General features: G+C 41.2%; 2 protein-coding genes across 2 annotated transcripts; both read right to left on the bottom strand.

The window, feature by feature from the left end:
- Positions 1-1,455: 1,455 nt before the first annotated feature.
- LOC308297755 (carboxypeptidase Z-like) lies at positions 1,456-12,648 on the bottom strand. Its single transcript, XM_080741317.1, has 11 exons — positions 12,467-12,648; positions 11,972-12,001; positions 9,971-10,345; positions 7,376-7,591; positions 6,428-6,657; positions 5,066-5,227; positions 4,730-4,888; positions 4,370-4,502; positions 3,459-3,598; positions 3,133-3,232; positions 1,456-2,777 (listed from the first exon to the last, which is right to left on the bottom strand). Exons 1-11 carry the CDS (start codon positions 12,579-12,581, stop codon positions 2,419-2,421), a joined length of 2,019 nt encoding a protein of 672 aa, XP_080597443.1. The 5' UTR covers positions 12,582-12,648; the 3' UTR covers positions 1,456-2,418.
- Positions 12,649-20,089: 7,441 nt separating this feature from the next.
- On the bottom strand, positions 20,090-22,389 carry LOC308298238 (G-protein coupled receptor 26-like; the record flags this gene model as incomplete). The annotated part of the gene is made up of 3 exons (XM_080741802.1): positions 20,090-20,327; positions 21,386-21,499; positions 21,722-22,389. The coding sequence occupies 3 exons, from the start codon at positions 22,387-22,389 to the stop codon at positions 20,090-20,092; spliced, it is 1,020 nt and encodes a 339-aa protein (XP_080597928.1).
- Positions 22,390-24,238: the final 1,849 nt, after the last annotated feature.

A 24,238-nucleotide genomic window follows, 5' to 3' on the forward strand; every position in this document is an offset into this window, starting at 1 on the left:
AACCTTCCTATGCAATTTGTGTAAATCATTTAATTTTCTGACATTAATAAAGTGATTAAATGCCTTCATGCATCAGTAACATGATCCCATTTACATCCCATCCCGTCTATTTCAAATGAACAATATATGGCTGAAAGTGGTTAATGTATGTTTTGTAATAATAATCAAAATCTACAAAGTAACTAGTAACTGAAGTGTTCAAATAAATGTAGTGGAGTAAAAGTACAATATTTGACTCTGAGTAGAAGTAAAATCATTGGAAATTGGAATGTAAAGTACAAATACCTAAAAATGTTAGTTAAGTACAGTACTTGAGTAAATGTACTTAGTTACTTACACCACTGATACTGTATGTTTATTGTATTGCATGCAGCCATGTGGATGAGCTGGGAACCAGATTTCATGGAATAACTGCTGCAAAAGTTAAGACAGACTGCCCCTTAGTGGTAGTTTGACTATATTACACCTTGTTTTGTGTGTGTGTGTGTGTGTGTGTGTGTGTGTGTGTGTGTGTGTGTGTGTGTGTGTGCGTGCGTGCGTGCGTGCGTGCGTGCGTGCGTGCGTGCGTGCGTGTGTGTGTGTGTGTCTAACTTCGGAGAAAAGTGTGCATGGTGGTGTAATTTTACAGAGGGAGGGTCAACATTGACTAATGCTATACCTCTCTTCCAGATTAAAATAGAGGCAACAGAAGGCAATGGACCACGGAGAGTCGGAGACCTTCCCCCATACATCCCATCTTACCCTACTTTCACCATCCCCTCATTCTTCACTCTTCAAATAATCATCACCTCACCCCATCTTTGCTCCTTCCATGCCCCTTTATTCCTTTTATGCCATACGGATTTGACCTTTTCTATTTCATACTCCATAACCCCATGATGTATGGTTTGAAGCCCTTTTCTTTAGTTAAACAATCATAGATCACTAGGTTAAAAAATTAAAGTTCAACCATGCACTTATTGCATACTTTCACAAATTCTAGTCGATGTTCCTTGACTCCACTGCCCCTCCAGCGCAACAGCTGAATAGTGCGACTTGCTTTGAACAGTAATATTTCTAAATAAAAGCTTGGTCCCCACACTTTTTTGTGTTTTTCATTTGTCACTCTGTTTTTTTATGTATTAAATTGTCAATTTCATTTATTTCATTGTGGTATTTATTTAGTTATTGGACCATTCTTGTTTTCCATCAAAGTTGTCGGTTGCAACAACTGACTGAGAGTATAAGACTGTGTCAAACAATAGATTGTTCTACTGCTTTACGTAACTGTAAATTGGTGTTCAGGACCATCTTCCATAGAATCCGTTTGGTAGGCTATACAGTATACACCATACACCATAACGTATGCACTACTGGTATACACTAAGGCTGTTGCATGTTATGATGTTACTTTGAAATGAAAATAACTTTCTCAGATATTTGCAGGTAACAGAACTGAACTTGATTTCACAGCTTTTGGGTCTGTTCCATTACCTCTGTGTTTCTGTGCCAGAACTGTGATAGCATAGTTCACATCTATTAAACACATCCATAATTTGCTGCAGTTACTAATCTTTTTTTTATTTTTGCACAATTATATAATACGAGTCGAATATAACACATAGTCCATTCCACGAAAAAGAGGTACCCCAAAACAAAAACAAAAAAAGAGATCCATCCATCCATATACCGACACACACACACACGCACGCGCACGCACGCACGCACGCACGCACGCACGCACGCACGCACGCACGCACGCACGCACGCACGCACACACGCACGCACACACACACACACACACACACACACACACACACACACACACACACACACAAAGCTAATCATATTTGCATTTGCACATTTCAGAAACATGTAGCTCGAATGAGTCCAGATTTTGTTCCAGCAACAAGTTCTCCGCGCAGATCTTTTCAGTTATTATTATCATCGAAAGTTTTAAATACAACCAAAAAAACATCTCTTTTCCATTGCTTTTAGCTTGGTCTGAGGAAATTCACTATATTGCTTTCATGCTCTCTTCTGTTGTATTTTATAGATTTTTTTGATCTTTGTACCTTGTTGTTGTTTACTATAACTTGTTGTTGTTTGTTTTTATGCTTTATTTTAATTCTATTTTAATTCTATTTGTTATGGAAAGCACTTTGGGTCAACTACTGTTGTTTTTATATGTGCTATACAAATAAAGGTGACTTGACTTGACTATTAAAGGCATGCATTTACTTATCTATGTGACCTATCAAATAAGTGCTGTGAAATAGGTCCCATTGTTGAAGCTAACTTGATGGCCAGCCAATTCGCTTTTCTACTGTCCACTGCCGCAGCATAAGCACTTTATGCAGCATCATTTGCATGATAACAAACACGTTATAATAACGAGAGAAGTGCTTAATCCACCTCCAGAAAAAAATCAAATAAGCTCTAATAGTTTCTGAGCAGCCAGGTGGGGGTTGCTCCTCCCCCACCTCCCGAGCTAACAAAATAGCTCCACCACCAGGGCTTCGCCTGGCGCTCCTCAGTGCTCTGCTGAGGACCCCTGGAGGTGTAGCGCTCGTACTGGTTGTAGGGGTCGAAGCGCTCATAGGTGCCCATTGAGGGGATGGAGTAGTCCTCAACGTCGGGCTCCACCACAGCCTTCTGCAACACAAAGTCCACTCTTCCTGCTTTGCGCATGTGGGCTGGTAGGTGGACTTTCTTCATGGCCCTGGTGTATCCCGGGGCCGCAGCGCTCACGATGTGGATGCCGGGGGTGAGCAGGCGCCAGTAGTCTCCGTTTTCAGCTGGGGAGGGGAGATTTAGGGGCGGGGGTGGGGTTGTCTTGTGACTAATGCCTAATTCCAACTTCGCCACGAGACGCGTTACACCCAATTTATACTTTGTCTCTCACCTCCCACCATACAGCAAAGTATAAATTAAGCTTGCAGGTCACATACTTGTCTCTTTGAATACAGTCAGCTAATCAGGGTTTATCTTTGTTTTTCACTCAATTCCAATCCACTTGTGTTGCCTGTAATGCGCACGGATACAACTGGACACTGCTGAAACTGTAAAGCTAGAATCAATCTGATACCTTTAATACAATTAAGCACTTCTGTGTAAAATGGCACAAATTATTAGTCAGCTGGTCATTATTACCTGTGCTGACATCATGCCTTATTCCTCGGACCGATATCCGCGCTCCCTTGATACCATTCCCATCCTCATCTTTTACCAGGCCTTTGATGCCTCGGTGGACCTAAGTACCCAAAACATACAAGACACACAATATAACATTATTCATTTTAATACGGTGAAGACATATACTGTACAATCTCCAGTAAGTTGTCATCCAACTCAAGATTATTGAATTATGGCACAGTGAATAACCATGTACTTTTAAAATGTCACTTATTATCTAGCGCATTTAAATAAATAAAAAACCTATGCAGGCCAAAGGAAAATGATTTGAGGCTTGTTCTTACTGCCTCCATGAATGTAAGCAACGCCTCCTTGTTTTCCTGCCAGCCAGTATACAACTCCTCTTCAGCAGGAAATTTATCACAGCCCAGCTCTACAGTGACCTCAAAACAGTTGGTGTGGAGATAGTTGAAGTCTTGCATCCCTGACGAAATATAGAGGAAACATGGGGACAAAATGTAAACAATTAAAAACACTATTGTTTAATATAATATTTTGTGTTACACAAATGCATCCACGCATGGATACCGAAAATGTCATATAGACTTTCCCCCTTGACTTCAAGTCATGGACCATTGTGTGATGTCAGAATTTGTCTAAGAGTACCCTCTTGTGGCAGCAGCTATAATTTCACTCACTTATATGTTTTCATTAAATGTAGAACACAGCCATTTAAAATGGTTGTTGTTCCTGAACCAGAATCCAACATAATGCCTATAGTCTTTTTAACCCTGTATCTAAACATAACATAATACCTAATGACAATACATTTTTAAACATATTTGTAACCTTATATCTAAACATAACTATTCCTACACTCGTTGCCTGTCTTTTTTAGGACTTATTTTTACTGAGTTATAAACGCCTTATGAGTCTGTGTGCAAACTCCTCAGGCAAGGGTTGAGTGTGCCACTGCTTTTTCTGTCAGGGCTCCTCCACTCTAGAACGACCTGCCAGAGGACTTCAGGCTTGTCTTCTTTTAAAAACCTCTTCTTCAAACATACTTTCATCAAAACGTCTTTACTTAATTAAAATGTTAAAAGTGTATCGTTTTTTGTATTTTTATATTTCTCCAGTCGGCTCTGTCTTTTCATGCAATGCACCATGGGTGTAATTCTGCCCGTTAATGAGCTACTACCATTTATGAAACCCTTGTTGTTATTACAATACGTTTTTCATCAGTTTATCAGCTTACCGCCGGCAAAGCTGTACCACTGTGCACCATTGACGATACCTCCCTGACTGTTGCGAGATGACCCACACCATGCAGTGTCATTTGCCATAGTGGCGTGGGCATTTGCATATGTTCTGGCAAGAAGCTTGAATATCTACACATGAAAATCCATAGATTAATATAACATCAATCTGCATGCAATCTAAATAAAAATAAATATATATTTTTTACCAAAGGTAACTCATTATTTGTGTCATAGTTATTCAACCTGAAAGATAGTTTTCCTACAATCCACAAAAAAATACAGTCACAGTTTAAGCCAAATATGGAAATAGATTTTTCCTTTCCTTATACAGAAAAGTGTTCATGCGAGTCCAGAACCTGTTCATCCGGAGTTGGAGAAAGCATCTCACGCTCTAGAGGGTGTTTGGAGAGATCATACGGGTAGGATACCACCAGGTCTCCACCATGGAAGTTGGCAGAGAGCACAAACGGGATGGAGCGGACCCATTTCATAACAGCATAGGTCTCTGGTGCAACCTGAATGTCAAGAATGATTAAATTACCCCTCATTCAGGCTAAAGGGATAAGCTTCACAATAAGATATACCCACTTATTTAACATTAATCTTGTTTCTATAAAAGCAGTGGTATAGTACTACATACTTTAGTATACAATGCTAGTATTTACATATACGGATAGGAATTCATACTGTACCTTACCAAACCAGTAAGAGTCTGGGATTGGGATGTGGTCTGTGATGTGGCCCTTATGTCTGCGTCGGCGGTAGGCAATCGATGTCAAGTCAGGAAAGTTTCTGTTCAGGTCAAGGTTCTCTGCATTGTTTCGGCCGATGTCCTGAGCATCATATCGGGGACCCTGTGGAAATCATGAATGATAAGACGTATATACACGCATTGCTTAAAGATGGGGTGCCAATGATTTCTTTCCACCATAAAATATGATGATCAGGTATTAATGCACCGTAGATCGCAAGTTTACTATGAGAAACGTCACAGCTTGTCCGCGTGAGGACGTGTACACATTTTTACAGTCTATGGGTTTGCCACTCTGACATCATACTCTGATGTCACTGTGATGTCCGGCACATCTTGTCCACGTATCCGTGTATCTCTGAAAGTCACGCCTGACACTGTGGTTCCCCAGACACATCACTGTGACATCACAGGTGATATCACAGGTGACATCACCTATGTAAAAGTCCATATATAGGTATTCCCCAGAATCCCTTTTATGCCCATATGAAATTCCCTGATGTCATCGATATATATCACTGGCCAGATGGCCAAGACATGGCCCATATCTGTGTGGCTGGTTCAGATAGGTTTCTCCATGTATGGGCATACAAGATATTTTATGTTGTGATGTCATGGGAACCACTCTAACAGAATCCCTTTTATGCCCATATATGGAGATCCCTGATGTTGTCAATATTAAGCACATATCTAACAGAACTTCATATGGGAATGCCCATATATGGAGAAAGACAGCCCATATCTGTGTGGCTGGTTCAGAGAGGGATCTCCATGTATGGGCATAAAAGGGATGTAATATACAGTATACAGTACATGGATCTCCATATATGGGTAACTGGTCCGATATACATCACTGGCCAGATGGCCATGGACGAGTTTGCATGTCGCCCTGAGGCGAAGATCTTTTCCAAAAAGATGTATAGAAAGTGTTAAAATTATGTTTTTATGTGGCCCAGCTGAAGTTAGTTAGCCATGCCCACAGTGTTGGGTGTATGGTAAAAGGGGAGGGGATGAGTTTATGATGTCATTGACAACCAAAAATACACAGGGAAGACATTTTGCATATTATAACCACATCTGGGGGTCTATTAGAGTAATGTTAACTCCATAAACACATACAAAACAGAAAAAGTACAAAACTATGGCACCACCTCTTTAATATGGGTGGTTTTGCAAGCTGGAAGAGCGAACGTGAAGTGAAATAATATGGCAACCGTAACCACCTGAAACCTATAGCATCTCTGTTCGTGTCATAATAGGTGAACAATAATTGATGAGAAGAGGCACACATTCCCACACTGACCTCCTCATCTTCAGCATAGCTGTTGTCCTGGAGGCCTCCTGAGGCCAGCTCATAGCCATCAGGGTTCATGGAGGGGAGGATGTGGATGCGGGTGGTGTTGATGAGGGTTTGAATACGCTGATTCCCCAGCAGATACTCTGAACACAGGTACTGGGCCAAGTAGAGAAGCAGCTGGCGGCCCATGGCCTCGTTTCCATGCATGTTGCCCACATATTTGATCTCTGGTTCAACTATAGATAAATAAGGGTGATGTGTCAATAATTAAACGCATCTTATTTTTGCTCTCAAAATCATGAGATCCCCTTGATTGTCTCATAGCTCTAAATGTTCATCATTTGAAAACAATGTAATGTTTACTCTATTTGAAACTCACCAAATACAAAGCAACCCCAAACATACCATTTAAAGGAGCTATAGTCAACTTTTTCTTGAAAAACGGATGCTAAAATAAAAATAATGTTTCGAAAATATTTTATAAAAAAATAAGCTTCATATATGTGTTTCTATTAAAAAATGACCACAAAAAGCGTAAAATAATAATAAAATAATCATTTTGGCCATTGTCAGACCTACACTTTGTTTACATTCTAGTCTATAGACTAGGTCAGGATGTAAACAAAGTGTCGGCCCTACAATGAAAAAGTTGACTATAGCTCCTTTAAAATACTACTAATCATTCTTTTGTTTAATACTTTTCCTAGTGCTTTAACAGAAACCATTTATCTTTTAAGAAACCTCAGAAAACATATTTCTATGAAAACCAACTTTGTCAACATTCTTATTCGAGTTGGCTGCAATTTGACCTTTTCACGTTCCACACGTTCCACACCGTTTAACTCTTCTCTCGCTCTCTCTCCCCCTCTCCCTCTCTCCTCACTCTTATTTTTTTACTCTGTTGAATACATAATAAAGAAATAAAGAAATGAAGAGTACTATCACAACACTCACGTAGTGTATGTTCACCAGGGTTGTTGGAGAACTCAATCACCATTAGCTCTCTGCCTTCAAAGCTGCGGCCGATGACGTAGGTGGCAGCGATGTCCGAGCATCGAGCTGCGGTTTTCTTTAAGATGTTGATCATCTGAGCATTGGTGTGATAGACGAACTGGATCATGGTGGAGGGCTCCTCCAGTGGAATATTTTCTGGCGCATCATCTTGTTCCTCTGTTATGAAACATTATTTCAAAAACATTATTCGTAATTTTGATAACTTTTTTATTTGTGCTTTCACATTGTCAGACAGACCGCCGTCTACCTTTGGAAGCCACACATCAATAAAATCGGAAGGCCGTATCCATTCCAGTAGGACAGCCAGCCTATAAAAAAGATTTGAGAGTCCGGTATGTACTGCAGAAAGTAATATGAGAAAGCATGGAAAGTCTTTGTAAGCACTCATGACTGTGCCCGGTTCAACTATATATTCAACTCTAATCTGCTGTGCATCAAAGATATTTAAGGATTTATGGTTTTACTTCATACCTATAATAAATAATATCAATAACTCCTAACTTGCTCATAAATCCTAAGCCACAGGGAAAGCATTCTGTGTATTAAACACTGATTTTAACAGTCTATTTACAAGGCATTACAGATCAAACTATGCCCTTTTTTAAGACATACTGTATTGTGAGGTTGCTTTTTATCATTGAAATGGAAAATCCACAAATGATTAATTCAATCAATACATAAACTCCATCCAACACAATCATAACCCTAATAATACTACTTCACAATATGAGGATGCATGGTGCTGGTGGAGCCAATTTCTGAATCTGGATCACATTCTCTGACTGTGTGTCGTGGCTAAAATAGACAGTAAAAGGAAAACTCTCGACCTCATTCGCACGACCACGCGTTTCCCAACGGGTCTGTGGCTTTAAGCTAGATGCAGAATAGACCAAAATCAAATCTTTGCTTCTGGGGGTCCCTGGAACAAAATATTTTGCAATGGGGGTCCGTGGCCAAATACATATCATTCTGGGGGTCCTTGACATGACAATGTTTGAGAAACACTGATAGCAACATACGTTTTTTTTTCTTTTTTTTTTCAGAAAACTGTTTACATTCTACATTTTGTATAATGTGCCAATCAGTGGTTAAGGGCCCCCAAAATGTGTGACCCCCATCTCAAAATATTTTGTTCCAGGGACCCCCAGAATCAAAGTTTAGATTTTGGTCTATTCTGCATCTAGCTTAAGGCCACAGACTCGTTGGGAAACACGCGGTCGCGCGAATGAGGTCGAGTTTGTTTTAGGTCGAGTTTACCTGTATTCAAATAGACAAGTAATGGTGGTTACAGGTTATATCATCTTTCTCCAAATCTCTCATTATACTGTCATACTGTAATCTAGTGTCTTTCCATAAAATCCCCTTTATTAAGAAGTTAATACAGTGTAACTGCACTGCATGAGGGGTGGGAGTCAGAGCAAATCAAAACAGGAACAAATCATTGGGTTGAAATGAATGTCAGTATGGGAATAATTAGTCACTCCATGGTGTAACCGCAGTGCATGAGGGATAGGGAGTCTAATCAAAATCAAATCAAAATACTTATGTCACTCCATGGTGTTTGCCAGACATCTGTTTGTTTTATTACTGAAGCTAATTCTGCATGAGGCGTAACCCATTTCATACACAAGAGAGAGCCCTAATTGTCGTAGCACTCTGTCACACTTAAAAAAACGTGCCTACACATCAAGTACATGCAATTCCTTTCATCAGTGGATTTATTGATATACCCTCATATTCCTACATTCATTCCATGTCGATGCTGTCATACAGTATAGAACACACATGACACTAATAAAGAAGTAAAGAGGTGCCAGACTGCCGGTTAGGTTTATGGGTCTATATTGTCATAGTAATTCTGATTTATTCTCAGCTTTCCATAGTGCTTGTTATGCTGTAAAGAATAAAACTATTTCAGTCATCAACAGTGATTTAAGGTGCTCTACTCAATACCAAGACAGTGGAGCATATCACTCCAGTTATTAAATCCTTACACTGGCTCGCTATGTGTCGAATAATCGATTTCAAAATACTACAAGTGGTCTCGTTAAGGGCCAAAATACATCTCTGATCTTCTACGATATCATGAACCATCCAGACCTCTCGGGTCATCTGGAAAAGGTCTGCTTTCCGTTCCTACAACCACAAATAAACGTGGGGAAGCATCATTTAGTTTTTATGCACCACATATCTGGAACAAACTCCCCAAAAACTGCAGGACTGCTGCCACTCTTATTTCTTTTAAAACACAACTAAAGAATAATTGAGATATTTTTCCTTTTTTTCCCTCTCTTTTCTTTAAATGTTATTCTTTTGTTTCCTTTGCTTGATGTTTTGTGTTAAGGACATTGAATTGCCTTGTGGTGAAATGTGCTATACAAATAAAAATGCCTTGCCTTATGAGCAGGTACTAATTTCAAGCTGGGATGTCAGTTCAGTATAATTAACCGTGCAGAGCAGAAACACAAATGGCCGTCTGCACTTAGCCTAGTTTGCACTTAGTCAGTCAGCACTATGTTAGCTACAGTCCTTTACCTCGCAGGCCTTGCAGAGGGTCATAGCATCCCTCTTCATCACCGGCAAAGAAGCGATCACAGTCCAGGAAGTAGGGCCATGCCATGTCTATTCCCTCAAAGGCATGGGCGCAGCGTTTACGCACGCCTTCGCAGGTACTGCGACAGGGCTTCAGCGCCTTGCCCTTCTCGCAGTGCGGGGCCACCACCGAGCAGCCCAGCATGCGGATGTCCGGGGTGCACTCTCCGTTGAGCAGCGAGTGGACCACACTCAGGAGGAGGTACTCGGTGCCCACCTCAGCTTCGTCCCGGGTCCTGTGGCCGAGCAGGTTCGGGAAGACGGTCTGGGTGTATGGCATGTCGTCACAGTAAGACAGACTCATCTCTGTGCATTTGGCTGAGAATGGGGGAAAGGCCACAATTGAAGCAGATTAGCTTCATTAAAATGTTGCTAAAAGAACCAGAGGAAACACCTGTCCAGACTGTGTGAGAAAGTGCCATGAGCATTACGTATCACTCTGGGATTTTTAATGAGTGCCGCCCAATATCAATCCAATATGAATATAACATTTACCAATATAATAAAATACATAATATAGAGTGCACCAATTATATTTTGTGAGGATTAACTCTCATTTCTCAACCGTTAGGTAACTTGCCTCAGTGTAATGTCTTCAATCATCAAACCATTTCTATTATCTCTGCATGGAAATTAGAATGTGAATATTTCATACTGCCATTGATCATCATCTAAAAATATACCTGATGGTTTTACAGCCTTTAGGCCACATCCCATTGAGATGAGGCCTGCTGTGACTTCAGTCATAACCTCATCCTTTGTTGTTGTGTGAAAGAAACACTGGCATTATTCGATTAATTTGATCAAATACACCGGGCTAAGCAGCGGACTAAGCCACTTAGTGAATTGGACAATTGTGATCAGGGGCGTCACAAGGGGTAGGAAAGTGGGACTGAGTTACTAGGGCCCAAGGTGGAGGGGCCCTAGTAACTTTAGCTATTGAAAAATAGCAGATATACAAGCTCACAGCGCGGCACCGAGTGCCGCGCTGCGACCTTGTAGATCTGCTATTTTTGAAAAGTCGTGAAAATATGTGCAAATATTTTTAAGCGAACATTTGTAACTCAAATTTTTCTTCTTGGGGGGTCCCTGGAACTAAATATTTTGAGATGGGGGTCCGTGGCCAAATTCATATCATTTTGGGGGTCCTTCACAATTTCACAATTTCATAAAAATAGCAGATCTGCAACAGCGCCCCTATTCTATGAACGTTTGGCAAAGATAGCAGATCTATTTGCACTAAAGACATTTGATGTAGAGGGAAAAAAGGAGGGGGCCTAGTATACTGTCAAAGAAGTATAGGGTTTAACTGGTTATGAGCAGGATAATACAATCTACTCACCCTAATTAACTCACACCACCACCAACACCTATCTGACAATTCCTTGTTGGTAAAATATTTGATTGATACTGTAGCATGTATTAAAAACAAAATGTATTTAAAATAACTGAGTTGTAGTATAACTTGTAGTGTTATGGCTGCCCAGTTAGAGCTGCAATCTAAACCCTAATTTGTATGTTGCTGTAGTCTAGTCAGTCAGTGACAGACTGACAGTTGAACGCCAACATAAATGATCCATAAGCATCATTGGTTAAAACCTCATTAATGTCATAGATGAGTCCGATCATGTTCAAAGATGTGTCTTGACATCACCTCCTCCATCATTCTTGACATTTAAAAGACTGGATCAGTTACACAAGTGGTTGTAGGCCCAGTCAGAGTACTTCTGGCTTTCATTCTAGCCATCAAATTGTTTACACCAAGTGAGTGCAGTTCACAACCTTGTCAAATAGAAATTCTGGTTCCCCAGGCCCAGATTTTCAGAACCACAGCAAGTCAAAAGCTTAATAATAAATAATACATAGGCCTATATTAATTATACCATAAATAATACATACAACGTCAACAGACCACTTATTTATGCTGAAGAATAAGCTACTTACGTTTCTCCTCAACCAGATGTCTACATCTCCCTGTGAGACACATCAGCATGTTAGTAGTGTTAGGTTAGGTACCAGTCACTAGATGGCAGTATATACATGTATATTGTAGCCAATGAATGTAGTCTCCTGATGTGAACTCCAACAAGATAACATCACTCCCAAATGCCTGTCTGTCAATAACACCTCGTTAAATCCAAGGTGTTTGGCATTTTTCCACGGCATTATTTATACTTTTCATGTAAACTCAAATTACTATTTCATCTAGGCTGCTATGTATTAGGCTATGTCACTGCACAATGTAGCCACAAAGCAACAGACTTAATTAAGTTAAGCTTCACACTTGAAGACTTAAATAATAGGATACATTAACTCGGTAAGCAATTTATCAGGACGGTTTACGACATGCAACATTATTCTATCAAACAGCATTGTTCCTTTAAATAAGAAGTTAAAACATAAATAGCAATCATGTGTTGAGAACTTGAGAAACTTTACCTTGAAATCCCTGTCCTGGCTCACATCGTGGAGGAGCACACGAGACAAGTGTTAAAATCCCCATCAAGAGCCGCACAACTTCGTTACCTTTCCGTAACATGCTGTTGTATCCCATTTTGATGTGGCACTGGCACTGGCCCGCGTGCACGTATCCCACTCTAGAGTCCAGACAGTTGCATTACATTTTCTGTGAAGCCTACGGAAAATGTCAAGGACTTCCTCAAAAGCGAGTTTATTACACGCATTACGGTTGGATATCAAATTACATGGGAAAAGTTTGAGGTAGATTACTCCGGGGGAGCTGCTGCTGCACACATAGGCTATAATGACGTGGGCAATTATTATCGCCTTAAGTCGTTGGTTCTCAAGGTGGGGTCCGGGGACCCCCAGGCAGGGGTCCTTGAGGGAGGGGGTCCCCAGCTAAATGATAGGTATGGAACCAAATGGTCTGTAATAATGGGTCCATTTGTTTCCATTTTGTAGGCCTACACTCTGAGAATTAAATTAACAGATAGAAATGCCAGAAAGAAATGCCATTAAATGGGGGTCCGTAGACTAAGGCATGTCAAACTGGGGGTCCTTGAAATCAAAATGGGTGGGAATCATTGATAGAGCTAACAATCTTCTCTCATGGGGGTCCCTGGCATATCTTTTCAAATGGGGGTCCGCGGTCTAAAAGGTGTAAATTTGGGGGTCCTTGACATGAAAAGTTTTGAGAAGCACTGCATGTTCTAAGTAAGTTACAAGGCGCGTCTTGCTTGGTTAACCTTTTCAGCAACCTTATTTGGTTGAAATAACTTGCGAACGTTAACATGAATGTCTTTGACGTTTGAGAGAGGGAGAGGGTTAACAATCAGCGCAGGTAGCCTATTCAAAGCCTCAACAAATCTCATTGTGTACCAATAGGCGAGCATATTCCCTGTCCTAATTTGATGATTGTGCGCCGTTCAACTCCACTGAAGATCCAATTAACGGATTGAACAAGACCACGGGCTACTGCCAGTGCTGACTGTTAGAAATACTAATGCAATGAAATGTGGGTTCAGTCAGGCAAGGCAACTTTTGGATGATAGTAATGTTTTTCCAAACACATAAATCAATTCTTGTCTTATCTTGTCTTGTCTTGTAGCCTACACATAGGGAGACTGGGAGGCAATTTGTTTTTATTCTCATTTAGTTTTGACTTATATGTTATCATTTTCACTTAGTTTTAATTCGTTTCAGAAGCTGGTTTGCTGGTTAGTAGACCTATAGTTTTTATTTCGTGAATTAACAATAATATGTTGTTTAATTAACATAAATCAACACATCCCTCAACATAACACAATAAGACATAAAAAACATTCTGGAACTATGCCTCTGGCCACTTTGTGAGGTCACTATTAGGCTGTGAAGTATGGCCATTGGGTTCTGTTTCAGTAACTGAAATTATATCTGAAATTTTAGTCAGTAACCAGCACCAGCAGTGCTCCCGTGTAGGCTAGTAAGGTTACCCAACATTCTAACTCCTTGCAGGGTCATCAAAACAGTAAAGGTCAGCATAGAGATGGTGCATTCGATGGTGTACCTCAAAGTCGTAAACACTTATACTTTTGAGCCACCAGGCCAGCTGTCCTTTAGGCTCTTTAAAGAGTTGGTGCCATAGTTTTGTACTTTTTCTGTTTTGTATGTGTCTATGGAGTTAACATTACTATAATAGACCACCGGGTGTGGTTATAATGTGCAAATTTGCCTTCCCTGTGTCTTTTTGGTTTCTTCCTGAAAGCTGGAAGCCTCTGAGTCAAAAGGCCTGATCGAAAAACACTGATTTAATGACATCATAAAATCCTCCCTCCCCTTTTACCATACACCCAACACTGTGTGGCTAACTTGAGCTGGGTTAACACCCACCTGACAACTTTCCGTTGTGGGATGACGTAGGTAAATTCGTCTAGGCACAGTGTTACCAGATGGGAAATGTTGAATTATCGTACCGGAGGCTCAGAATTATCGTATTTGACATGAAACTATCGTACACGGCCAAAAAAGAGAAATCACTCGCGTAAAAACGTAGTTTCACCAAAAAATGCGTCTTTAGTGTAAGAAACGACCTCGTTTTAGACTCCTGCGTGACAAAAACGCATCAGATATGCTGTGTGGAGGCAGGCAACTTCTTGGAGCTTACACAAATAAAAGCCTGAAACTGGTCTGGAAAGATGCAACCAGTGTTTTTAATGCCTCCAAGTACAGATCTAGGGTCAGATTGACTGATTTCCTGGCTTATTTTGAGAAGCCAAACCAGATCCCAGATCAGCAGCCATAGTCTAGTGGTATTTCTGAAAAATGTGATTGTTAGAGGCATTTTGGGGTAAAAGTTGGGAACCAGTCTATTTTACACAATTCAAGGGTGCTGAATCTGAGAAAAATGGTTACCAAGCAAAATTTTGAGTTTTTGACCTTCTAATTTGCATAACAAAATAGCTGCAGAATTGTCAATTTTAAACTATTTCTTCAAGGGATATTTCACTTTCAAAAAACCTTTAGTAATTTTATCGTCTAATCAAGCTTTTGGGAACACCCAGGACAGTTTTTGAGTTGTTTGATTCAGTTTAGATTTAGATATTTGATATTCATTTTATCAGACACGCCCCCTTCCTATACAAACCCATTGTAACTTCAAACTCCATTTTAACCATGATAGATTTAATGAGAACACCCGTCCTTTTTTCTGGTGACTCCTGACGCCCTCTTAATACACGAACAGGCAGTGTTTTTCGATACATTTTTTAGTTTCTTTTTAATAATTATTTGGGAGAATGAAAAATAAATAAATACAAAAAATAAATTATTAAAAAGAAATGAAAGGAGTTATCGAAAGAACACAACCTGCTCACGTATTAGGAGGGCGTCAGGAGTCACCAGAAAAAAGGACGGGTGTTTTCATTAAATCTATCATGGTTAAATTGGAGTTTGAAGTTACAATGGGTTTGTATAGGAAGGGGGCGTGTCTGATACAATGAATATCAAATATCTAAATATAAACTGAATCAAGCAACTCAAAAACTGTCCTGGGTGTTCGCAAAACCCTGATTATATCATAAAATAATGAAACGTTTTTTGAAAGAGAAATATTGCTTGAATAAATAGTTCAAAATGTACAATTCGGTAGCCACTTTGTTATGCAAAATAGAAGGTCAAAAACTCAAAATTTTGATTGGTAACCAGGTTTTTCAGATTCTGCACCCCTGAATTATGTAAAATGGCCTGGTTACCCACTTTTACCCCCAAATGCCTCTAACCTGCTTATAGAAGGCCTTTTTCCAGAATTTCCGCCTGACTACCAGGGAAAATAGTGAATTCACGCTCTTTTTGATGATATGCCGAAATTATCGTACATTTGGGCATTTTTGGAATTATTGATCGTACATCGTACAGAGGGTCAAATTATCGTACAAATACGATAATTATCGTACAAATACGATAATTATCGTACGTCTGGCAACACTGTCTAGGCATGAACTGGTGGGTGTGGCCACATAATAAAAACATAATTTTAACACTTTCTGTACACTTTTTGGGAAAAAAAATCTTCCTCCTAGTATAATCATAATAACTGATCGTCATGTTGTGTGTGTGTGTGTGTGTGTGTGCGCGTGTGTGTGTGTGTGTGTGTGTGTGTGTGTGTGTGTGTGTGTGTGTGTGTTTGGGGGGGGGGGGGGGATCATGGCACCCCATATTTAAAGTTGAGGACCAGGTCAAGGACTCGTGATCATCTTACTGTAGGTATGAAACTGCCAACCGCTCCCATCAGGCCATCAGGTCACATGAGTAATTCAGACCAGCTGTTGTAAAGTGGCCACTCTTTCTCAGTTCCCTTGAGACAGCATTGTGCCCAGACCCCTGTCACTGGCTTCGGTGTCCCTCTCCTTTGTACTGAGGTAATTTGGTACCACTACCTCCTGTAGGTGAGTTATTTCCGGGGACAGTGTGGTGGCTATCAGGGACCTCTGGTGCCACCAGCAGCAATGGCACATCGCCAGAGAAGCTGAGTGACAAGGCCCGTGGACAGCCAGTAATCTCCAGTTTTGATTAATTCTCTTTTAGTGTTCCCTGGCAGTCAAGCTTGGACGGCAGTCATCGTATAACCCAGGGGTCGGCAATGTTGACTCCAAATGTGAATTTGTCGCACATTTGGAGTCACATTGCCAATGGGCAACCCATTGGCTGCTCTTGCTGGCACTCTTGCCAGTAAGAGAAGCCAGAGTCTTTGGCAGTATAATCCAGTACCTTTATAACAAACTACAGGTTCAATCAAGCATAGCAACTTCTAGCATGGAATCTCTTTTATTTGCAAACTCATAAAAAAGTCTCCAAACAACTCAACTCCTGAACACAGAAGGAGGAGGATCTCTGCAACTACGTCTATTGTTCACAGGTTGTTTCCAAATTAACATGCATGAAATAAATGGTTGCATTCCCCATGTCACAATAAGGGTCACATGTCCTTAGGTCGAACTCCCTTTGGTACGACCACCTAAACCTTCCCACTGAGCAATAGTCGTCTATTAGACGTTGGTCTAAAATTGGTCTAATAGAGGTATAGATTTGAACGTTTTTTTGACGTCTAAGCTTAGACTAGACGTTGATTAGACGTTATTTCAACGGCTATATATAGACGTATTTTAGACGAGCCTTTAGACGTATATTAGACGTCTAATAGACCGAAAAATGTTTAGGGGTTTACCTTAACCCTAGTAAAACTAGTAAAACTATGCCTAAACCTAACCCTAACCTAACCCTAACCCTAACCTCAGTCGACCCAGCGGGAGTTCGACCTATGGGGCAGTCCTCCACAATACGCCAACAATAGAACAGAACAGATGCGAAGTCCTTCCTCAGCCAAGGAACATCCCAGGATGCTGCACAGTGCACACGTTATGTAATTTAAGAAAAAGTTAAATCCAGAGGAAACTATATGCTTGTATTAATAGCTGGGGTAACCTACATTCCAACTGTATAGAAGCTGCTTGTTTAATTACTCCTTTGACAGAAAGGATCTTCTTAGCTGCAGCCTATATTTTAGATGTTTGCTTGAATCAACAATGCACCTGTAATGTTGTGTATCATCACACAGACATACCGTACTTTGGACTTAACGGTTCATCACTGTGCAGAACATCACCTGGACAGGTGTCTAAAATGTATGGAGTGAATTAAGGGTTGTAGGAACTGCACTGCCGTCCGTCATCCTCACAAGTGTAAGCATGTCAACAAGCATGAAACAAGATCACCAGCACAGACTTGTCATAACAGAGGGCAAAGACAGCTACAGCTAATTCAACTAATGAGTCCGTTTAGTTTAGCTATGCCAAAGAGCAAGTAGTCAGATTAAATCAACACCACACATTGAGTCTTTGATCCGTCATTTTAATTGGACCCAGTAGCTGTGTTACTGAAATAGGGAATTTCAGGAAAAGGAAAGTAATGTGAGAGCCTGGTGGAGAGCCTGGTGGATGGTATTTGTTGTCTAATCAATATTAAGCTCATATTTGAGTTAAATGATGCATTCTACTGGTACAGCAGGCCTACACCAATTAGTATCCAATTATTCTAGCTACTTGTTATCTGTGAAAAGCAAATCCAATTCAGTAGGAGGCTTGTATTTCACAGCTTTAACTACGAGGGAAACACTTTTGGTGTATCTTGGTGTTTTCTTGTCATTTTAATCTAGAATCATTTAAATTGTGCTCGAGCTGAAAACATGTAATTTCTTAACATTTCTTTTAATTGACCACTTTTATTGCACTTTTATTTCACAAACAGCGTATCACACTGCTAAAGTACAGCAGAAAGTGATTCACAGGATGAAACTGAACACTTGTGCCTAGAGTACTGTCTAAATAAATCGGTTTTGACAAAGCAGACTTTTCTTACAGTATAACCAGCCTAGAAATCCCATACAATATTTAAATCTGGCACAAACAGAAAACTGTGTTTAAAGCACTTTTTAACATGAAAACATTCATATGCTACATCACACTGCTTCCTTTTTAAGATAATTCTCTCTAAACAAATAGATAATTATTCCTGTACAGTGCAAAATATATAACATCATGTATATATCCATACAAACAATGTCTTCTGTCAACTGGCAAAATAAACTACAGTTGTACAAATGCATTTCAGTCAAAAGTAGACCACCTAGCTACATTCATTTACAACTTACAATAACAATGGTATATAAATTACATTTGCTTTTGGCTTTTGTAACTAGTAGCTCTGAGAGAATTAGAATTATACAAAGTGCATCAATATGCAGTGATTGACATGACACTGTTAACAACTGTCAGGTATGCAAAAGCCAAATGTATACTTTGTCGTACAATGTGCCATTCGGACAAAAATATTTTCAGCGAGCAATACTGCCACACGTCAAAATATACATTAGCCATGACCAGTAAATAGCCAAGTAGTCCATCACAGACATCATGTGTAGCACTTAAGTCTCCACACCAAGTTCCATTTGGTGAAGACATGGACATTATCCTGATGTGGCTGGAGTGTTGTGGCATCCAGCCAATGACAGCCAGCGGCTACCATCTAATGCAGCTTTCATGTCTACCCCTCCACCACATACTGTACATTCCATAGTCCTTTATGTCCCTGTGTTGTGGATGATAAAAGGTCATATGACACATGTGGTTGTTATTATCGTTAGAGACATCTGGGATCTCCCCTGCTGTGACACCGCACTTTACCGTTCTGCAAGGCCTTAATGACTTATTTATTTGACCAAATTAATTAATTGAATACAGGCCGCGCGTGCGTGTCAGTGTGTGTGCGTGTGAATGTGAATGTGTGTGCATGGCATCAACAGTGAATCATAGTTCTGGGCTGGCTCCCTTCATATACTGTACCAATACCATCTGAAGCCTATGTGCAAGCATTGTCCTCTTTCACGCCCCCGTCTGTCTACCCCCCTCCCTCCCCCCTAGTCTCTGTCTAGTCCTTCTCGTATTTCTATCTCCCCATTTATCCTCCCCTTCATTATCACCTTTTAATTCTTCTCCACCCACTGTATTTCCCTTTCGCTCTCTCACTCTCTCTCTCTCTCGCACTCTCTTTCTCCCACTCACAATCTGACCCCCAATCTCTGCACTTTTTCCCGCTAACAACATGCTGTCCTCCCCCTCTTTCTTCCTTCCATCCATCCATCCATCCATCCATCCATCCATCCATCCAGGGGTGTAGCACCAAATTCTGGGCCCTGGGTACAAGGATTCACTGAGGGCCCCCCATGAATGTTCTTCATATAGGGGGAGGGAGTTTAACCCAGTTCTATGCCAGTGGTGCTCAAACTTTCTTATGTGAAGGACCCCCAAAATGATATGATTTTAACACATTTTCACGACTTAGCAGATCTACAAGCTCACATAGCTTGTAGATCTTCTATTTTTCAATAGCTAAAGTATAAGGCCCCTCCACCTTGGGCCCTAGTAACTCACTCCCACTTTCCCCACCCTTGTGACGCCCTTGCATCCATCCATCCATCCAATGGTTCTTCCAACTCTTCTCCAGAAGGCATGTACTTCCGGGGGGGCCCTATACTGTAGCATCATGTCTATGGCTTCGGTGCAGGAGTCATTAGCTGATCCTCTGGAGGCAGTAGTCGTTCTCGGTGTCTAAAGAGCTGTTGTGGCCGGACGACGGGTACAGGTCACGGCGGAGAAGCTTGTTGACACCGGTGACCAGGACTTTCCTGTACTGCTGACGCAGGAGGGAGTAGGCGAAGGGGTCGGACACCGCCTTGCTGTATGTCAGGCACTTACTGACGATCCCCCAGTGGCGGTTGATGCCCACGGCAGGCAGCAGCTCGGCCAACCTGGGGATGTGGCAGAAAGAAACGGGGCACCAACAAAGAAGCCCCAGGGAAGAGTGGTGAACATTCCACATTGCCATGTTTACCCAACAAGTAAAACGCATTAAAAGGGCGAGAAGTGACCGCAGGTCGCGGGCAAAATACAGAATTACAAAAATAGTCAGTGTAAATCTGGCAATGTACACACACATACACAGAGACTTGGGCTGTATTGACTCAGGACCCAGACAGGGGTCGCAGCTGAGTGCAATCAGTGCAGTGGAGCAGCGCAAACGAGACAGAGTGTGTGTGTGTGTGTGTGTGTGTGCGCGTGCGTGCGTGCGTGCGTGCGTGCGTGCGTGCGTGCGTGCGTGCGTGCGTGCGTGTGTGTGGCGTTACAGGCAAGCATTACAGGCAGTGTGACAGGGAAGAGTAACGCATGACACAATTGCTGCAGGTTTTCACAATAACTGTGACCTACCTACGGTCACAAACATATTGATAAAACTGCATGCTCGCTAAAGGTGCATACAGTCTGTAACAGTCAACTTATGTTGCATGTTATCCACTATAGGTGCATACAGTCAACTTACAGTATGTTGCATGTTATTCACTATAGGTGCATACAGTCAACTTGTGTTGCTTGTTATTCACTATTGCTCCAGTCAGTGTCGGTTTGTTTAGTGGAAGAGCAACCGCTGTCCAGGGTGTCCGAGACAACACTGGTGACACCAAGTATTGATTCTTCATTGCAGTCACCTCATGGGTCATTAGCAGCATGATAATAATGAACAAGTAAGGTGATAGTCAACATTAAATAACTGTTTGTGGATTGTGCAATATGTAGAACGATAAATCTACAACAATAAAGCCTCATTGAAATACTTCATTATCAAGTTTGTATTTTCCCAATATGACAAGAGAGTTGGTGTTTTATTGGGCCAGGATACCAATGACTTTAAAATTACTTTTAGAACAAAATAATTTGAGACATGAATGTGGTATTCAGTTCAATTACACTGTAACTGACATGACATAAATCCTTGTTGCTGTTTGTTTTATGTGTTGTTTGCTCAGCTTACCTGGTGAAAACATAAGGAGCAAAGCAGATGATGAATGAGCCAATGAAGATGCTTATCTTTTTTGTGGCTCGCTGTTTTCTTCTCTTTTGCTCAGTCAAACACCTTTGTTTCACACTGAAAAGGCAAAGGTCTTTTAGTATTCAGAACTATATTGAAAACATTATGAAAAGACTATGATCGAATTATTTCCACATAAATAGCCTGACATAAACGTACTATTACTAACTTACTAACTTATTATTATATGTAGGCTATAATGTAATATGATATGGACATAAAGAATAAAGGGTGTAATGGACCAGGAAAGTAGCCTACAACATTAAAGAAGTAGCCTACCTTGGGTGAATATCAACCAGAAGGAAGAGGGTCTGCATTGTTATAATGTCAATCCTTTTGCAGTGAAACCTTGCGACCTTTAACACCTTTAGGTATGTGAAACACAGGATCAAAAGGGAAAGCATGAAACTAGTGGCATGGAAAACGACAGTGAAAATCGTAAACTTAGTCCTGTCGCGCTCCTCGCTGAGCTGCAAGGTGCAAGACGCATAAATGTGGCTGTAGTCGACCCAGGAAAACAGGAGCGCAATCAGCGAGAAGGTGAGGGAATGGAGCCATGAGTAGCACACCATTATCACCGCGTCCTTATAGCGCATCTTTGTGGAATAACTCAGCGGGAAAACCACCGCTATCCACCGGTCTATACTCAAAGCTGCCATGCTCAACATGGTGTTTGCCGTCAAAAAGGTCTCCAGAAAGCTCACTGTATGGCAAGCGCAATCCCCAAAAGGCTGCTGATTTCTTATAATCCCCACCAAGGTGGTTGGCATGTTCAAAACAGTGATAAGTATGTTGCAAAAGGACAAGTTCATGGTGAAGACGCCGGGCACCTGTCGGCGTATCTCGGTGCTGTGGACGAAGCATAGCAGCACCAGCAAGTTCGACAACAATGACACGATCGCGACCACAACGATAAACGACGCGAAGATTATTTCAGCAAAGTCCATCTCTCACTTCAGAAAGTCCACTCTCGGGGTGCCTGCACCTGTTATTGATGAAAAGGAATCGAAATCCATCATGGTTACCCCGAATATTAACATATAACTTTCCAGATGATGAGAGAGAGAGATTAACTCCAGTTGTCCAGGTTCCCATGCAGCCTCATCTCCAAGTTCCTCAGGCGCTGTCCAGAGTGCTGAAATGGCGAGGTGCGCGCACCGCACGCCCCGTGCAGAGCGCCGCGACCATTTTTCGCTTCTCAAAACTTTGGGATTATTTTTCCTTTCATGTTAAAGAGCAACAGCACTCTTTTACAGTTAAAACTGGCCGTGTGACGCACACGTTGGCTGGTGCGTATATAGTATACTGTATATCTTCTCTTGTCGGCAGCATCCACTGGTATTGATTAAACACAGTGACACTAGCCTAGGCTACCACCTGGTAAGACGCTCGGAGACGCCAACGTGTGCACTGCTGGCTGGCTGGGGGGCGCAACGACTGGTGATGAAGCCTATTAATATATCGCATGCATTAACCCTAGAACATTAACCCTTAATTTTCACTAACGCCGGGTAGGCTATATAGGCCTATAATATATTCCATAAAAAAATATTTCACATAAAAATGTAAAGTAATTTGAGATACTCTTCAACGTGAAATTTCAAAAGGAAAAAAAAAAGAAAAGAAAAACTGAAAAACAGATATCAGGAATTAAGGGTGGCAAAATCATGAAAATTGCATTCCAAAAGAAAAGTAAATGAGCTGCATGGGAATTAACTTCTCCTTTGGTTCACCCATTTTTGGGACATTCCCGAGTATTAAAGGATATTTTATTCACCTGCTGCACCCGCCACCATGTGATGGGGTGGCGCTATCAGATAGACATGCATGCGAGTAAGCCTAACTTGTCACAAAACATAAAGGTAACCTTCTTTCAGTTTACATTTTCTCCCGTTTGATTGCTTTCTTTTTCACTTAGATTAGCTGGATGGCATAAACGCTATGTGAAAATTAATCTCCATGGACAGATATAGTCTATATGCACGTGCCATCATCTCTCATCGATCACACCTGCGCAAATCAATGTCTCGTGGCGGTGTGTGAGCGCAGTGAAACCCAGGCATGTTGTGGATTTAATTGCCCGCCAGGTGCAGGTGCAGCACACAAGGGACCGACAGGCACGTGGGCAAATAGATCCCTTTTCCTGAAATGAATTATTCATTGACCCAGGGCAACTGCACGGAGCCTATATTCTTGTGTATGATGATTTGCGTGTCAATAAAGTATAGACCCGCATTGTATTAAGTAAAACCTCACACACAGGCCTACAATTTGAAATTTGGAGCCAGGCTAGTATAAAATTAAATGTAGGCCTATTGTGCCAATTTGTATGATGTTTTTATTTATTGGGAATTATAGGCTAGAGACTATAGTAGAGCTCGACGGTGAGTGTGTGTGTGTGTGTGTGTGTGTGTGTGTGTGTGTGTGTGTGTGTGTGTGTGTGTGTGTGTGTGTGTGTGCGTGCGTGCGTTTGTGGTGTGGGGGGAGTCAGCTGCAGGGAAAGTGAAACGCTATCCTCAGTAAAGCCGCGTTTTGTGGTTAACAAGGCAGAAAGGCTTACATACAATTGCAACCTGCTCGGCTCATTTACAAAAAACATGAAACATTAAAAAACGTGTGTGTGTGTGTGTGTGTGTGTGTGTGTGTGTGTGTGTGTTGTGTGTGTGTGTGTGTGTGTGTGTGTGTGTGTGTGTGTGTGTGTGTGTGTGTGTGTGTGTGTGTGTGCGTGCGTGTGTGTGTGCGTGTGTGTGTGTGTGTGTGTGTGTGTGTGTGTGTGTGTGTGTGTGTGTGTGTGTG

The sequence above is a fragment of the Nannobrachium achirus genome (assembly GCF_963921795.1).
Source record: "Nannobrachium achirus genome assembly, chromosome: 14".
Lineage (NCBI taxonomy): Eukaryota > Metazoa > Chordata > Actinopteri > Myctophiformes > Myctophidae > Nannobrachium > Nannobrachium achirus.

Bases quoted from the DNA above. Each gene is read 5' to 3' on its own strand.
- LOC308297755 (XM_080741317.1), bottom strand. From the start codon at position 12,581: ATGGGATACAACAGCATGTTACGGAAAGGTAACGAAGTTGTGCGGCTC. The intron at 4,889-5,065 runs GTACAGTATGAA...CTTGACATTCAG, and splicing joins ACTCTTACTGGTTTGGTAAG to GTTGCACCAGAGACCTATGC. The intron at 4,503-4,729 runs GTTCTGGACTCG...TTTCATGTGTAG, and splicing joins CTCCAACTCCGGATGAACAG to ATATTCAAGCTTCTTGCCAG.